Source organism: Dipodomys spectabilis, unplaced genomic scaffold (assembly GCF_019054845.1).
Source record: "Dipodomys spectabilis isolate Male_0828 unplaced genomic scaffold, ASM1905484v1 ptg000480l, whole genome shotgun sequence".
Classification (NCBI taxonomy): Eukaryota; Metazoa; Chordata; class Mammalia; order Rodentia; family Heteromyidae; genus Dipodomys; species Dipodomys spectabilis.
The window spans coordinates 887,248-905,812 of NW_024871157.1; the positions used below are offsets into that span (position 1 = coordinate 887,248).

The 18,565-nt window shown below is 41.1% G+C and overlaps 1 protein-coding gene across 1 annotated transcript in view; it reads left to right on the forward strand.

Annotated features, from left to right (window-relative positions):
- Positions 1-17,749, forward strand: part of Mphosph9 (M-phase phosphoprotein 9) — a 43,757-nt gene extending 26,008 nt beyond the window's left edge. Inside the window, exons 13-23 of the mRNA XM_042669086.1 lie at positions 388-435; positions 565-629; positions 1,178-1,279; positions 5,817-5,954; positions 7,334-7,506; positions 8,421-8,561; positions 9,531-9,651; positions 12,185-12,288; positions 13,307-13,554; positions 13,862-13,930; positions 17,196-17,749. Of these exons, the coding sequence (XP_042525020.1) occupies positions 388-435; positions 565-629; positions 1,178-1,279; positions 5,817-5,954; positions 7,334-7,506; positions 8,421-8,561; positions 9,531-9,651; positions 12,185-12,288; positions 13,307-13,554; positions 13,862-13,930; positions 17,196-17,297 (1,311 nt within the window). The 3' untranslated portion in view covers positions 17,298-17,749. The remainder of the gene's footprint in view (positions 1-387; positions 436-564; positions 630-1,177; positions 1,280-5,816; positions 5,955-7,333; positions 7,507-8,420; positions 8,562-9,530; positions 9,652-12,184; positions 12,289-13,306; positions 13,555-13,861; positions 13,931-17,195) is intronic.
- Positions 17,750-18,565: the final 816 nt, after the last annotated feature.

Sequence of the window (18,565 nt, forward strand, 5' to 3'; positions counted from 1 at the left end):
GTGTGTGTGCGTGTGTGTGTGTGTGTGTGTGTGAGAGATGTTTCTGCCCAGGCTGGCTTCGAACCCCGATTATCAGATTTTATAGGCTTCGAACCCCGATTATCAGATACTATAGCCTCCTGAGTAGCTAGGATTATAGGCTTGTGCTACTGGTGCTCAGCTTAAATTATGAAAGTTTTAAAGGTCATCACTTGGTCTTATTTTGTTTTAAAATAACTTCAAACTTAAAACTTGGAAAAATAATGTTGGGAATTATATTCCCTTCACCTTCCTCCTTCGTGAAAGTAGCATTTTTTGAAAGGGTCCTATGGTTTTTGGAGACCTCCTTCCTGCAGTTGATATTATATTATTTAATTTTGTGGTGTAATTCTTTGTTTTTCTTCGCAGCTCCTGGAAGAGTATGAATCCCTTGGAAAAGAGCATGGCCAAGTAAAGGTAATAGGCTTTGTATAATTTGCAGATAGCTGGTGTGTCTTAGGTTAGTTTTATATTACACATTTTAACTTGAAAGAATATATCAGAATGCTTCTCTCAGTTATGTGAATTTTTTCTTTACTTTTATAGGATACCTTAAATACAACTGAGAACAAATTGCTTGATGCATACACTCAGATTTCTGATTTGAAAAGGTAAGCTGTCTCATGAATAGTCCAGACCTCTGCTCATGAGAGTGATGAGGAGGAATCTGCCTTTCTGTTTATTTTTCCTAGTTTTGTTTGGCTTTCAAAAGTTATAATTGTATTTTTCTGTGAAAAAGGGTTTGTGGTCAGGGAACACTTTTGTCACCCTTTTCTTTTTCTTTTCTTTTCTTTTCTTTTTTTTTTTTTTTGCCAGTCCTAGGCCTTGAACTCGGCCTGGGCTCTGTTCCTGAGCATCTTCGCTGAAAGCTGGCACTCCCACTTGAGCCATAGCACCACTTCGGCTTTTTCTGCTTATGTGGTGCTAAGGAATCGAACCTAGGGCCTCATACATGCAAAGCAAGCACTCTACCACTGAGCCATTTTTCCAGCCCCTTTTTTTCTTTTTCTACTGCTACTGATGGAACCCAGAGTCTTGTGAATTCCCAACCCTTGTCACCCCTTTTCTGAGGAGATGCTGTTAACAGAAGTAACTTGGAAGTTCTGTGTTTTACATAGTGTTGACAGAGATTCAATTTATCTTATTTTTTTTGAATTAGAATGGTTTCAAAACTTGAAGCTCAAGTGAAGCAAGTAGAACATGAAAATATGTTAAATCTTCGTCATAGTTCTAAAACTGCCATGAGACCCTCACGTGCCAAGTAAGTTATTTCATTTAATCTCTATACTTCTCTAGAAGTAGGTAGGTATACATTACATTAAAATGAGGAGCTCATCTGTTTAAACCATACTTAAGTCATGGTTAAATTTTCTTGCAGAAGTAAGATCTGTATTAAGAAATTATTTTTGGATCTTTTCAGTGTTGCTACCCAGAGCCATTTGGGTTGTGAAAAAAGATATCAGGAAAGCATTGAGTTCTTAACTGCTCAGTGGTGTGAGCTTAGGTACCTGGACATGTGCATGCTGAAACATCCTTCTGCAGGATACCACACCATGTGGCACAGGCTGTCGCATTCACAAGCTATCCCATTACTAACTCCAGCCTACACCAAGTCCATTCCTACACTCACTGTGTGTGTGAGGGAGCAATGATTTCTACATTGTTCAGTGTTTGGAGGAAAAAAGAATAATGTTTCATGACATGTAAAAATTACATGAAAATCAAATATCAGTGTCCATAAATAAAGTTTTATTGACATATAGGCAAGGCTGTTCATTTACAGATTATCTGTGGCTATATTTGCATGACAATAGCAGAGTTGCATAGTTGGAACAGATGTTTAGCCAGTAAAAATTAAATATTTACTGGAGGAAAAAAGAATAATGTTTCATGACATGTAAAAATTACATGAAAATCAAATATCAGTGTCCATAAATAAAGTTTTATTGACATATAGGCAAGGCTGTTCATTTACAGATTATCTGTGGCTATATTTGCATGACAATAGCAGAGTTGCATAGTTGGAACAGATGTTTAGCCAGTAAAAATTAAATATTTACTATGTAGCCCATTAGAGAAGAAAAATGTTGACCTCTGAACTAGATTGTCAGCATGGTTTCATGGTTTCATTTTAAGTACAGGGTGGGAAACATCAAATCTAGTTGCAGAAGAAATGAGTGCCTTTTTTTCTTTTTCTTTTTCTTCTTCTTCTTTTTTTTTATTTTTTGTTGGTCGTGGGGCCTGAACTCTGGGCCTGGGCGCTGTCCCTCAGCTCTTGAGCTCAAGGCCAGCGCTCTACCACTTGAGCCATAGCACCACTTCCGGCTTTTTCTGCTTATGTGGTGCTGAGGAATCAAACCTAGGGCCTCATACATGCAAAGCAAGCACTCTACCACTGAGCCATCTTCCCAGCACCTTTTTTTCTTTTGCTACTGCTATTGATGGAACCCATGGTCTTGTGAATGCTGGTCAAGCACTCTACCACTGAGCTGCATCACCATCCTGAAATAGGATACTATTTATAGTAATTTCAATAGGCCTCCTCATTTTCTGGGTCATACAAATGTCGTAAAAGTATAAAAAGTAAGGCTGGGAATGCATAAACTTAGCATAATTGGTTGCTTTGGGGGAGGGAAGAATGAACTGGGATTATAGCATGTGACACTATGCCCTGTCTATTTTATATTTTTGAATTGAATGAAGGGTGATTATTCAGTATACAAAAGAACTCTTAGAATTTAATAAGAAAAAGATTACTTTTTCAGAATGGTAAAAGAACATACTAGTATCTTAATTTACAGAAAAAAATCTGTGGCTAATAAAAATTACAGGATGCTCATTGTCTTAAGAAATAAAAAAATAATAATCAAATAGTATTAGAACTGGGCTTGGTGGCTCAAGCCTGTAATTCCAGCTACTTGGGAGGCAGAGGCAGGAGGATCTTGGTTAGAGGCCAGAGGGAAAATTGAAGTTTATCCTTTTTTTTTTTTTTTTTGGGTGGGGGGGTCCGGTCATAGGCCTGAACTCTGGGCCTGGGTGCTGTTCCTCAGCTCTTCAGCTCAAGGTTAGCGCTCTACCACTTGAGCCACAGCGCCACTTCCGGCTTTTTTTTTTTTTTCTGCTTATGTGGTGCTGAGGAATCGAACATGCATGCAAGGCAAGCGCTCTACCACTGAGCCACCTTCCCAGTCCCTGAAGTTTATCTTGAAAGAAAATACAAATAAAAAGGTTGGGGGTGTAGCTCAAGTGGAAGAGTACTTGTTTAGCATGGGCAATGCTCTGATTTCCTTCCCTAGTATCATATTTAATACACACAATAACAACAGCAATTGCATACCATTCACACCATCACACTAGTCACACAAAATCTAATAATTTCCAAAATTTGTTAAAGATGTAAAGAAATAGGAAGTTACATTCTTGGCTGATTACAAGTTGGTCCAGTCTGTCTGGAGAGTGGTTTTTCAATAGCAGGAGGAAGCTGGGCCTGTAATCCTAGTTACTCAGGAGGCTGAGATCTGAGGATCAAAGTTCAAAGCCAGCCCAGGCAGGAAAATCCATGAAACTCTCCCAATAAACTACCAGAAAACTGGAAGTAGCGCTGTGGTTCAAGTGGTAGAGTGTTAGCCTTGAGCTGAAGAGCTGAGGGACAGCGCCCAGGCCCAGAGTTCAAGCCCCACAACTGCAAAAAAAAAAAGAAAAAAGAAAAAAAATAGCAGGAGGACTAGTGATGGTAGATATATACTTTCATTTTCTACTTGTTAATTTTGGCATTGGTTATGTGTGACATATTAGAAACTTACGGTTACCAGGAGAAAGTATAAACAGCTTGTGTTAATATTATAGATTAATTATTAAATGATAGCATGATCTATATTAATAGAATATATCATCAATATAACGTTGAGCAGGACAGTAGCAGAAAAGGATATGTATATTGTAGTCTGATTTAACAAATTCAAGTGTATATATAATTTTTTGTCTTAATAAAACCAAGTATGAAAAGATCTTAGCATCAGTTAGAACTGAGAGTGGGTAGGTGGGTGCTTGTAGTATGTCTTACAATTATTTATTTATTTACTTATCGGTCATGGGGCCTGAACTCTGGGCCTGGGCGCTGTCCCTCAGCTCTTCAGCTCAAGGCTGGCATTCTCCCATTTGAGCCACAGCGCCACTTCTGGCTTTTTCTGCTTATGTGGTACTGAGGAATTGAACCCAGGGCCTCATGCATGCAAAGCAAGCACTCTACCACTGAGCCACCTTCCCAGCCCTCTTCCTCAATTTTTAAATGTATTAAACATTCTTACAAAATTCTCATCCCTAACAAAGCAAAAAAAATTTTTTTCTTGAGCAAAAGTAACTGGGAGTTGACATGAAATAGATGAGAGATATTAAGTTTGGTGTGAAAGGAATGGTAACAGAGAAAGGGGAATAGAGGTATGAGCTCTTGTCTCAGGGCTTATGCTTGCTTTGAGGCTAGACTTGAGGTTGTTGTTTGACATTGAGAGCTGGGACAAAAGGCTTAGGGAGTAGAGAGAGGAAAGTCAGTTGTGCTGGAAAACAGGAGCTTTCTGATCATGGAAAGGTGTGTGGCCACCACTGTTCAAGATGATGATGAGACTGCACCCTCAGGTGACTGTTTTCCAGCAGAGATGGTCTGTGCCAATATAGACAGGAAGTACATCCACTGCAGTTAGTCAAGTTTGGGATTTTGTTGTTAGCTAAGTATGAATGGGAGGCATGGGTGTGGGGATGGAAAGGAAGGGTCATGAGTCATTGGATTCCAGAACACATAGATGAGGGCTTGGTGACCAGGGCCATGGTTTGCAGGCCATTGCTGCGGTGGGGTTAGGCATACATGCTGAAAAGGAGAGGGGCCTTCCGAGTGTTGTTGTTTTCATTGGCTGTGATCTCTGGTGATCATGGGGTCCAGTGATATTTTCTGAGGTGGACAGCTGAGGAGTTATAGGGTCAGGTTACTGAACAGAGGTTAGTCAGCTCCTGACGGTGCCTATTCGCACGACATCAGCAGATGTGGAGAAGAGGAGACAGGAGTGATGCGGTGATAAGGGCCTGAGGCAAGCAGAGTTTTTGTTTGTTTGTTTGGGTCCAGTTGTGGGGCCTGAACTCTGGGCCTGGGCGCTGTCCCTCAGCTCTTCAGCTCAAGGCTAGCGCTCTACCACTTGAGCCACAGCACCACTTCCACTTTTTTCTTTTTGCTTATGTGGTGCTGAGGAATCAAACCCAGGGCTTCAGGCATGCAAGGCAAGCGCTCTACCACTGAGCCACCTTCCCAGCCCCGCAAGCAGAGTTGTTATAACAACATGGAGGAAGTAATCTAGAAGGATATTGGGTCCGGGTGGAACAATGGCTACATGTGACTTGGAATTGATCATTTCAGTGGCCACTTTTCAGTGTTCAGCAGCAGCATGTAGCTGGGGCTTCTCTGCTAGATAGTACAGACACAAAATGTTTCTGGTTTTGCTTCTTCCCTTTGTGTCTTAAGGAAACACAGAGGGTAGCCCTGCTCATCTCCTTCCTTGAGTTCTGCAGCAGAGTAAGCCATGTTGGAGGATGCTAAAAGCAGTTGAGGGGCTGTGGAGTACCTGTTTTGATTGCAATTAGGGACTGTTCAGAAGTCCCGTTCAATTCATGTATCTAAAAAATAAGTTATTACATGTTTTTAAGTCATTGTGCAAATATGCAAATGCTACCTGAAAGCAGGTTGTCTTAACATACACGTACTGTGTGAATTGAAGCACAAACCTTGCAATGTCTTGGAATGTTTCTCATTCCAGTAGCATGCTAGCTACCTCGGATGTCAGCAGGCGGAAGTGGCTGATACCTGGTGCAGAATATTCCATCTTTACCGGTCAGCCTCTAGACATCCAAGACAGGAAGGTGGATAACCAGCTGGAGGAACCCCATGTTCCTGGGTAAGATAACTACTGGAGGGCTAGTCAAGACTGTTATGCTTTCTTCAGAAAGATACAAGGAGCCATCTTTGAGTTTCTGTTTTTATGGGGATCAGACCCAGAGCTTGAACATGTCAGGTGAGTGGTTTACCACTGAGTTACAGCCTCAGCCCAAGAGCCATTTCTTTGGTCCTTTTTTTATTTTATTTTATTTTTTTGGGGGTCTGGTTGTGGGGCCTGAACTCTGGGCCTGAGCACTGTCCCTCAGCTCTTCAGCTCAAGGCTAGCGCTCTACCACTTGAGCCACAGCACCACTTCCGGCTTTTTTTCTTTTTGCTTATGTGGTGCTGAGGAATCGGACCCAGGGCCTCGAGCATACAAGGCAAGCGCTCTACCACTGAGCCACCTTCCCAGCCCCTGGTCCTTTTTTTAAACATAGGGTCTCAGTATGTAGCCCAGGTAGCATGGAACTGTTTTACTTTTGAGGACCTGCCTCAAGACCTAACTTGAGCTTGGGATATTGTACATGCTCAGCAAGTACTTTACCACTAAGCTTTACTGCAACACTTAGCCTTTTGAGACAGGAGCTTCTAAAAATGTATACAATTTTTTTTTACTTAGTTTTGCAAAGGGGTTTCCGTTCAACATGTCAGTTTATGAGTATAAGACACAGGATGCTGACATATAGCCCAGGACTGGTTTTGAACTCTGAATTATCCAGCCTTAACCTTCCAAGTTCTAGGATTACAGGTGTGTGTCACCATCACTGTTTAGTTCAAATACAAAATTTCTTTATGTGATAGGAAGTTAAAAGGGTTGAGAAGTACTGGGTAACTGCATGTAGCTTCACTCTGAATTGTTTACATTATAAAACATCTTCATCATAGTGGCTAGTTGTCAACTTGCTTCTTCTTTTTGTTTTTCCAATGTTCAGTTTCCTTTAATGACCCCTACCTCCCTGAAGGGCAGATGCAGGTAGCTAGACGATGGCAAGGCAAGAGATGGTTCAACTTGCTTCTTAATCCTCTGTGAATCCTAGTATTGTCCAGGCTTGGTGTGCTTTCTTCAGTTATCACAGAATGAGTGGCTTAAACAATAAATACTGATTTCTTCAGTCTGGAGTTGTAAGTGCAGGGTCAAGGTGCCACATGGATGAGGTCCTCATGGCTTATCCTTATTGTGTGCCAGACAGTACCCTCAGATTCCTCCTCTTTTTACTGAGGACATTAATCCTACGGATTCCTCTTTAATCATAACCTCATTTTACCCAAATGTCCTTGGAAAAATCCCTTCTTAAAATACCATCCCGTAAAGATTAGGACTACAACCTATACATTAATCAGGTGGAGGACACACAAATACTCAGTTTATAGCACTTACGACTATAATTATTATTTAAGGTACCATTCTCCTCCGGAAAAGGATTCTTCATCTGGAAGTTCATCAACAAGCCTATTGGTTAAAAAACAAAAAGAAACGTCAGACACGCCAATTATGAAAGCTTTGAAAGAACTCAATGAAGAAAGAATATTAAAAAATTGGGGGACACAGACAGAGAAAGAGGACACCTCAGGTAGTATTTTATTCCTTGTTTAAGACAGATAGGTACAGGTATCTTTACTCCCCCAGTTCCTCATTTAATTAATATAACTGTCTTTTTGCTGGGTGCCGATGCTCACATCTGTAATCCTAAATACTCAGAAGTCTGAGATCAGAGGATTGCAGTTTGAAGCCACCCAGGGCAGGAAAATCTGAGACTTTTTTTTTTGGGTCCGGTCGTGGGGCCTGAACTCCGGGCCTGGGCACTGTCCCTCAGCTCTTCAGCTCAAGGCTAGCGCTCTACCACTTGAGCCACAGTGCCACTTCCAGCTTTTTTCTTTGTGCTTATGTGGTGCTGAGGAATTGAACCCAGGGCCTCAGGCATGCAAGGCAAGCGCTCTACCACTGAGCCACCTTCCCAGCCCTCTATGAGACTCTTATCTCCAGTTAATCACAGAAAAAGCCAGAAGTAAGCTGGGCTCCCTGGCTAACACCTATAATCCTAGCTACTCAGGAGGCTGAGATCTGAGGATGAGGTTCAAAGCCAGCCCTGGCAGGAATGTGAGATTCTTATCTCTAATAAACCACCAGAAAACTGGAAGTGGCGCTGTGGCTCAAGTGGTACAGTGCTTGCCTTGAGCTGAAGAGCTGAGAGACAGAGCCCAGACCCAGAGTTCAGACCCCACAACAGACCAAAAAAAAAAAAAGCCTGAAGTAGAGCTGTGGCACAAATGGTAGAGAGGCCCTGAGTTCAAACCTCAGTAACAGCACGCAGGCGTGTGCATACAAGCACACGGACAGATAGACAGACAGGTATCTCTCAGTGGGTGAATGAGTGTGTGTGAGTCAAATGTATATTCAGTGGAGGACCTTGTGCAGTGTGACATCTATAATAAAGGCTTGTTTTGACTTTGTTTTTGTTTGTTTGTTTGTATTTGTCTGGTACAGAATTAGTGAATTCTCGGCACACTGAGTCTTCAGCAAGTCGTTCACCAGAGAAATGTGCCCAACACAGACAAAAGAGACAGAGTTCTACTTCGCAGAGATCATCGTCTTTACCACCTTCCAATCGTAAATCCAGCACTCCAAGTAAGAATCAGTGCACTTTTCTCTTAGGCCAAAGAGAGTGATATCTGAGCCAGGTGCTTGGGTTTCAGTGTCTCTGTGTGCCTGCCAGTGCTTGGCTGAGCACTGGAGCATGGGGTGGTCTCTCTACAGGACTTCCTTCAATGACAAAATTATTTGAGCATAGATAGATGAACTTCTTGCTTAACCAGGTACCAGTGGCTCATGCCTATTATCCGAACTACTCAGAGAGGATGAGATCTGAGGATCATGGTTCAAAGTCAATCTGGACAGGAAAGTCTGTGAGACTCTATCTCTAGTTAACCACTAGAAAAATCTAGAAGTAGACCTATGGCTCAAGTGGTAAAGCACCAGCCTTGAACAAAAGAAGCTCAGGGACAGCGTCCAGGCCCTTAATTCAAGCCCCAGAATTCACACACATTCACACACACACACACACACACACACACACACACACACACACACACACACATTCACACACACACACACACACACACACACACACACACACACACACACACTCCTAAGTGTATGAGTCAAGTGTTTTTGTGTGTCCATTAAATTGAGTAGACAGTTACACATTAAACATAATCCAACTAATGACTCACTCACTTGAAAAGAGAAGCTGCTTCTGCTATTTGATGTGAGTTATTCCCTTGAGCCAGCTCTGTTAGAGGAGGGTTCACCAGTGCATTAGTGTTTCCTTATTTCCAGTTGACTTCTAAAATCCTGAAAAACCAGTTTTGAGTCAGTCTCAGAAATTCCAGTCTGATACTAAAAAAGTCATTGTGGCTACATCTAGGTGTTAAGATTATGGGTCATTTTATTTTTACTTGTGTACTCTTAACTTTCAAAGTATTAGTATAAAATTATGTTACTTTAAAAATTAGGAAAAAATTTCCTACTGAAAAACAGGTCTGCAACCTAACATATAGTAGGAAAATAATATTTCATCTTTATTTTTTTCTTTAGCCAAAAGAGAGATTATGTTAACACCAGTGACTGTGGCATATAGTCCAAAGAGATCCCCTAAAGAAAACTTGTCCCACGGATTTAATCATCTGCTTAGCAAAAATGAAAGTAATCCAATTCGGTAAGTCCTCTAAAATTCTAGAAATAATATATTTATGTGATTGGCTTTTTTTTTTGGGTCCGGTCGTGGGGCCTGAACTCTGGATCTGGGCTCTGTCCCTCAGCTCTTCAGCTCAAGGCTAGCGCTCTACCACTTGAGCCACAGTGCCACTTCTGGCTTTTTTTCTTTTTGTTTATGTGGTGCTGAGGAATCGAACCCAGGCCTTATGCATGCAAGGCAAGCGCTCTACCACTGAGCTACCTTCCCAGCCCTGTGATTGGTTTTTAAAGGTTGACTTTTACCTATAAACCTATTATTGATTTTTCTAGTTATCAGTGGGAACTTTGTAGATTTTTTTTATTTAATGAATATCATTCTAAATAATTTTTTAAGCCGGGCGCCGGTGGCTCACACCTGTAATCCTAGCTAATCAGGAGGCTGAGATCTGGGGATCGTGGTTCAAAGCCAGCCTGGGCAGGAAAGTCCATGAGACTCTTATCTCCAATAAACCACCAGAAAATCAGAAGTAGCACTGTGGCTTAAGTGGTAGAGCGCTAGCCTTGAGCTGAAGAGCTGAGGGACAGTACCCAGGGCCAGAGTTCAAGCTCCATAACTAAAAAAAAAAAAAAAAAAATTTATGAACTTGCTACTACTAGATTTTAATACTATCTCAGCATCTTTTTTTTTTTTTTTTTTTGGTTAGTCGTGGGGCTTGAACTCTGGGGTTGGGTGCTGTCCCTGCACTCTTCAGCTCAAGGCTAATGCTCTACCGCTTGAGCCTCAGTGCCACTTCCAGTTTTCTAGTGGTTTATTGGAAATAAGAGTCTTACGGGGGCTGGGAAGGTGGCTCAGTGGTAGAGCTCTTGCCTTGCGTGCATGAGGCCCTGGGTTTGATTCCTCAGCACCACATAAGCAAAAAGAAAAAAAGCCGGAAATGGCGCTGTGGCTCAAGTGGTAGAGCACTACCCTTGAGCTGAAGAGCTGAGGGACAGCACTCAGGCCCAGAGTTCAGGCTCCACGACTGGACCCCCCCCCCCAAAAAAAAGAGTCTTATGGACTTTCCTGCCCGGGCTGGCTTTGAACCGTGATCCTCAGATCTCAGCCTCCTGAGTAGCTAGAATTACAGGCGTGAGCCACCGGCGCCTGGCTATATCTCAACATCTTATGCTGAGATAGAGAATGAATATTCTATATAGATATAGTATGAAAATTCTTTTTGTGTGTGTGTGTGTGTGTGCGCGCACACGTGCGCTTGTACCAGTACTGGGGTTCAAACCAGAGGGCCTGGGCACTCTTTCTTAGCTTTTTCACTCAAGGCTGGTGCTCTACCACTTGAGCCATATCTCTAATTCTGGCTTTTTGGGGGTTAATGGCAGGTAAAAGTCTCATGGGCCTTCTTGCCTGAGCTGGCTTTGAACCTTGATCCTCAGATCTCAGCCTCTTGAGTAGCTAGGGTTATAGGTGTGAGCCACTGGTGCCCAGCAGAATTGTCCTTCCTGAAAAGGTTAATGACATGGGGAAACTTTGGAACAAGACAGTGAGCTAAACAGGTGCAAGGTCCCTGTCCCCACCTGTCCTCTGGAGGGGGAGCAGGGTGTTCTGTGTGGGAAGGCCTCCTGGTTCTACACCCACTCCCTTTGGCACTTAGGAGCTCAGTTAAGCACATCGAACCCTACTTTTCCTTTCAATAAAACAAAGAGATGGGCTGGGAAGGTGGCTCAGTGGTAGAGTGCTTGCCTTGCATGCATGAGGCCCTGAGTTCGATTCCTCAGCACCACATAAGCAGAAAAAGCTGGAAGTGGTACTGTGGCTCAAGTGGTATCGTGCTAGCCTTGAGCTGAAGAGCTGAGGAACAGCCCCCATGTCCATGCTCCATGAACGACCAAAAAAAAAAACAAAACAAAACAGGGAGAATGATGCTGCCCGGATGTTATAAAGATCAACTGACATAATGTGTGTCAAAAGGCTTTAGATCTGTGTGGAAGTATAATTTCATGTTAGAAAATAGTCATTAAATTTCAACTTTATAAATTATGACCAGCTTTGTTATAAGAAAATATGTAGGCTGGGTGCTGGTGGCTTGTGCCTGGAATCCTTGCTACTCAGGAGGCTAAGATCTGAGGATTGTGGTTCAAAGCCAGCCTGGGCAGGAAAGTTGATGAGACTCTTTTTTTTTGTTTTTTTGGTTTTTTTTTTTTGTATTTGTTTTTCTGCTTATGTGGTGCTGAGGAATCGAACCCTGGGCCTCATGCATGCAAGGCAAGTACTCTACCACTGAGCCACCTTCCTAGCCCTCGATGAGACTCTTATCGCCAATAAATCACTCAGAAAACCAGAAGTGGTGCTGTGGCTTAAGTGATAGAGCACTAGCCTTGAGCCAAAGAGTGCAGGGACAGCACCCAGGCCCCAAGTTCAAGGCCCTCAACCAACAAAAGAAAAAAAGGAAATATGTAAATGTAAGAAAGAGTTCACTGGATGCCAACTCATCTTTCTAATGGAGATAGGGAAAACCAGTTAACATTTTTTCTCACAAATAACTTGCTTCATTCAATAGATTTGATATACTTTTGGATGATTTAGATACTGTTCCTGTGTCCACATTACAACGAACCAATCCAAGAAAACAGCTCCAGTTTCTTCCTCTACATGACTCAGAAGGTATCTGTTTTTAAAAAATAAATTGATTGGTTATGGCTATTGTCATTTATTTCCCAAGGTTTTGATAGCTTTGGAAAGTTCTAAAAAATAATCCCTCCAGCTAGCCATTCATGATGCTGCACTTTGTTGCCCTGGGGAAGTTGGGCAGCTGAGGTGTGGGGAACTGGGCTGTGCGCCAATATTAAACTCTAGTAATCAGCCCAGGCTTGTAATGCTATAATGTTACAAGTTAGGATCAAGTCACAGGTAATGTGTGTGCAGTTTCTGCAATGGGCTCTAAGAGCATCTGCTCTTTAGCATCAGGACATGTTCACTAAATGTCAGGATTAGATTTTAGACTTTTTTTTGATGGTCCTGGGGTCTTGGACTTTCTTCCCCCTGCTGACTTTGAAACATGATCCTTAGATCTCAGCTTTCTGAGTATCTAGGATCACAAGTATGAGCCACTGGTATCTATATCAGGCTTTTTTTTTTGCTTTAAGTTTACTATATGGCACCCAAAAAAAAAACACTTAACATTCAACTACATTTACATAAAGTTTGCTTAGGAAAGTTGTGAAAATTGTCAAACTGAGGGAAAAGCCTTTAATTCTGTGGAGAAAAAAAGCTGAGCAAATATGTTTCATTATGCAGTGGAGAAGTCCAGTGGTGTAACTTCTACAGACAACTAACTTACAGTTTAACAAAACGATTGTCAGGAAGCCAGAATGGGTGTTGACTGGGGAAGGGACGGATTGGGTAGGGGGGGAGAAGAGTGGAGAGGGGGTGGGCAGAAAGTCATAGGAAAACGGAACCAGGCAGTCTAGGGATGAGTGGGGTGGGAGGGATGATGCTTTGTACACCACATACGCTGACACATTGAATTGAAATTCCTTTGTTAGGATTCATTAGTATATCTCTTCATTATTGGGCCATTTGCACCTATGTATAGAAATTGAAGTTGAGCATATATTTGATATATATATTATCTGTTGGAAAAAATTGAAAAGAAGTATAAAATTTCTTTCCTTTCTGACAGAAAAAAACTATTCAGAAAAAGCCACCGATGACTATGCCAGTCATAGCTCTAGCCCTGAACCCTTGCCAAACGGAGTGAAGACAGTGTCTGTGAGACCAGCCTGGGAGAAGACTAAGTCAGTTAGCTATGAGCAGTGTAAGCCTGTTTCAGTAACACCACAGGGTAATGATTTTGAATATACAGCAAAAATTAGGACCCTAGCTGAAACGGAGCGATTTTTTGATGAACTTACAAAAGAAAAGGACCAGGTAAAATAAACAAAAATGTCTTTAAAATCTTTTTTCTGAACTTAATGCTAATGTCTAGGAAATAGAAGGGTGTTGAGTCAGACTGTCCCATGGAATTATTGGGGGGTAACCAAAACTATGCTAGAAATGTCATGAGCCATGTTATCAATTGTTGTCAGCACCTAACAACAGAGGGCACTTACATGATATCAGAACAGAGCAGAAAACACTAGGCGAAAGTCTTTTTTTTTCCTTTCTATGTTATAAACCTCCCTGCCAGGAATCAGAATTCTTCTGTTTTTATTTGGCTATTTTCTTGTGCTAACAGATTGAGGCAGCACTGAGTCGAATGCCTTCTCCTGGAGGAAGAATCACTTTACAGACAAGAATGAATCAGGTGAAGTGGCTTGGCTTGATCACCATAGGCATCTGTGTGTCCACGATCCACTCATCCAAGAAGACTTTCTTAAGTGCACGGAGTGCTGAAGCAGCAGTCAGAACTTTCTGACCTTGGCAGGAAGTGTTTGACAATTACAGTTATTTTATAACTCCTGCTAGCTTTCAGGAATAAAATGGGCTAGCTGTAGACCTTGAGAGAAGGATGTTCAGGAAGCAAAGGGCAGTCTGTCTTTGGGTTTTGTGTGTGTGGTGGTGGGACCGAAGCCAAGACTTCATGTATGCTGGGCATGCACTCGTAACATATTCTCAGTTCTACACAAAGCTTTGAACAGATTTCACATAGTTCCGTTAATGCTAGCTTATCTCCTTTCTTGTTGCCATCCCACTTATTTCTATTTAATAAACAGTTGTCCCTTATCACTGGAATGGCAGTAGGGAGAGAGGTGTGGTTCCCATCCTGAGCAGCAGGTGGTGCTGGCGATGCTGGCGATGAGGCCAGTGCATACTGCTGTTCAGAGAATAAAAATGCATGAAACCACAGGCTGTTTAAAATTTGCTCTTTTAGGAACATTTTAAACAGAACAGCAAGCATATACTTTATCAGTGCCTTAACTTCAGCTAAGGTTTTCAGACTGATTTTTGGTAGCAGAGACCCAAGGAAAATAGTGGAGGGCCTTTTGCCTTGTCTTTTTCTCTGACCTTCAGTATTTGCTTGTTGTCCCGAAGATTTTTGTTGAATAATTTATAGGATTCAAAACATGAAACTTAAAATAGTTGACTAGGAAGACAGAAGGAAAATATGATACGCTGATTCTAAATCACCTTGAAATGCTATTATATTTATAAATGAATGTGGTAAGTTCCTTTTAAAATAAGACTTTCTGAAGGGCAATAGTTCCTGTTTGTACACATTAATGCTTCAGTCCATTGAGAAAAAAAATGGCAGAAAAAGGGGCTTGGGGCGGAGTGCTGGTGGCTCAAGTCTGTCATCGTAGCTACTCAGGAGCCTGCAGATCTGAGGATCGTGTTTTGAAGCCAGCCTGGCAGGAAAGTCTAGGAGATTCTTCTCTCCATTTAGTTAGCCCCCTATGCTTAAAGTGGAGTTGTGGCTTCAATGATAGGATGCTAGCTTTGAGCATAACAGCTCAAGAACAACACTCAGGCCCTAAGTTCAAGCCCAAGACCAGCAAAACAAAGAAAAATCTACAGGCATTTTGAGTAATTTACTTATTAACCCAGACAGTGGCAGGACAACTGAAAGTTTCAGACAAACAACAAAGCACAGAAAAGCTTGTTTTCATACAATGCAAGTGGAAGTTGAAATTGTCAGACTTTCTGGAATACAACACTACATAGATCTAAAGCCTCAGAATTTTGCATTTCTTTGAACCTAGCACAGTTTTACTTCTGGGAATGATTCATAAGCAATATTTATAGATACTGCAAGGAGACGTGTTTAAGAAACTTACTGCAGCCTTATTTATAGTGTCCCAAATTAGAAGCAACCTAAATTTCTACTCAAAAGATTTCCTGGTTAGATATGTTACTTGTGGAATGATATATATTGATTCAAGAGGATGTTATAAGAGAAGGAATTATTCAGTTGAAAAATATTGGAAGTATTAGTTTTTCTTTTCAAAAGGGTGTGCAAATGTGCAGAACAAACAGGAAAGAGGGACAGTGATTTTTTTGCTTATCTGTCTTCTGAATATAATGAATAATATAATGCAATTCTTTTTCAGATAAACTTGTTAAAATATATAAAGCATAAGTATATGTATAGTTTTATTTTTGGTGGTACTGAGGTTTGAACGCAGGGCCTTGTGCTTAAAAAGCAGTTCCTAGCCCTAAAGATAAAAATCAGAAGTTTTATTTTATGCTAACATTGGAGTTAATACTAAGTAAAGTATCTAAAATGATAAATATGTATTTTCTGGATACTATTAATTGTTATTCATTGTAATTGTGAAGTATGTATATACATATATATTTTTAGAAGTTTCCAGTTTTGTTCTTTTCCAGATCTGGGGCTTCAAATGGGCCTCATACTGTCCCTGAACTTTTTTGCTCAAGGCTAACACTCCACCACTTGAGCCACAGCTCCACTTCCAGCTTTTTGGTAGTTAATTAGAAATGAGACTCTCACAGACTTTCTTGCTCGAACTCTCGAACTGGTTTTGAACCACAGTCGTAGGATCTCAGCTTCCTGAGTAGCTAGGATTACAGGTGTGAGCCATTGACACCTGGCTTTTTTTCCTTTCCTTTGTTGGAAGGAAGTCATGAGTGGGCTATAGCTTGATCTATTGTGCCCATTTCTTCTGGTGAGATGTATCAATTGCTTCCTAGGCTTCTCTTGTACTGCTCTCAATTTATCAAAGTGGAAGAATCATCCCTTCTCTTTTTTTTTTTTTTTTTTTTTGGGTCAGTCCTGGGGCTTGAACTCTGGGCTTGGGCACTATCCCTCAGCTCTTCAGCTCAAGGCAAGTGCTCTACCACTTGAGCCACAGCGCCACTTCTGGTTTTCTAGTGGTTTATTGGAGATAAGAGTCTCACGGCCTTCCCTTGCCCAGGCTGGCTTTGAACCGTGATCTTCAGATCTCAGCCTCCTGAGTAGCTAAGATTATAGGCGTGAGCCACCAGCGCCCGGCTTTCCCTTCCATTTTTATATTATTATTTCTAGAATTTGCATATATATATTTGGCAGTACTAGGACTTGAACTCAAGAGAGTCTCACACTTGCTAGGTAGGCACTTTACCACTTCAACTATCTACTCTTTTATTGTTTTACTTATTTTTTCAGATAGGGTCTCTCAGACCAGATTCTCCTGCCTGTGCTTTCTCCTTGACCCTCCTTATCTCTGCCTCCTGAGTAGCTGTGATTATAGGCATACAAATATTGAATATGCCAAACATTAAGAATATTTTGAAGTGTACTTTGAAGGACTGTGATATTGACATATTGTTCAGTTTAAAACAAATAGTAGGACTGAGAAAGTGGCCCAAAGAGTGGAGCACTTGTTAGCATGAGAGAGGCCATGGATTAAGTCCCAAGTAACTCAGAAATAGGGTAGGGTAGAGAGAGGGAGGTGGGAGGGGAAGAAACAAAAGAAATAATGATAAAGGGATTTGCATGGAAAGTAAAGTCACTATCTGGAATTTAAATGCTTATTCTTTTGTTAAAAGATAATATGAGCTTGGTGGTTGCAAAACTGGTGAACTTGATGTGGAATTCTCACTACATTTTTACCATTATTCCCACCTAGGAAGCGTTGGAGGATCGTTTGGAAAAGATCAATCGAGAACTGGGTTCAGTTCGCATGACGCTAAAGAAGTTCCATGTCTTGCGCACGTCTGCAAATCTTTGAGATTTGTAGCCATTAAATTTGAGCCATTTTTGTTTGCACTAATGTATGTATAATTATGCACTCAGAAAAGGCAAACTATTTTGTACTGGTTTATAAGCCTTCAAATAGTAGTTTTACAATCATGCTATTCTTAACACTTGCTATTTTATACTTCAGACGGCCACATATTTTCAAGATATTTTTGTTATGCTCAGGAATCTCTTGTATATTTTACTATTTAAAAAGCATTATTTTTAAATAGTATATGTCTTCAATTTATAACAAGAATAAGGAAATATACACAGGGGAAGCAACTTGTTTCTAAAGAAATAGCGTTAACCTTTTATGATGAACTTTTGCACACCAATTTTATACAGTTGTTCTGCATTATAAATACATTTTAAAAAACAAATGCCTAACAGTTTCCATAGTGATAGACGAATACATGTTGAATATTAAAAATATAGCATATATTGGCTTTCAGTTATGTAGGGTTTTTTTCTTTTTGTGCTGGCCCTAGGCTTGAACTCAGGGCTCGTGTGCTATCCCTGAACTTTTTTGCTCAAGGCTTAGCACTCTACCACTTGAGCCACAGCTCCACTTCTGGATTTTTTTGGTAGTTTATTGAAATTGAATCTCATGGACTTTTCTGTTTAGGTTGGCTTTGAACCATGATCCTTAGATCTCAGGCCTCCTGAGTAGTTAGGATTAAAGGCATGAGCTATTGGCACCTGGCTTATGTAATTTTTGAAGTTGCAATTCCTGTATAACTATTAGAAAACTGCAAGTATAATCCATCTTATTTTCCTATAACTTCATTGTTTATAAGGAAAGAAAATATAAGGGGGATGCTTGTTCTTCTGTAATTGTCTTAGTCAACCTACTGGAGAGCTGTAGCTCTCTGCCAGTCATTTTGAATGTAACTGTCCCATCCTGGACAACAAAAACATGGATAGTGTCAATACTGTAATGGCTATTACCAATGGAGAAACCAGAATAGCCATACTTTCAGGAGCTTGGCTTCACATACCAGTAAAAATCCCAACATTTTAACCCTCCGATCTCTGACCCACCTCCACCCCTGCCACAAAGAAAAATAAATACTTCATAGGTGCTGTAGTACTTGATTTTAGGTCAGAATAATCTACTCTGCTTGTTAATGAATGAGAAATATATCCAAGTAGAGTCTGGTGCCTTGCTAGGGGGCTGAGCGCACTGCCTGAGCAGCACCCCTGGTCAGTGCTGCTCGGATTCAGGAGCCCCAAGTACACAGGTTTGTGTTGGGACTG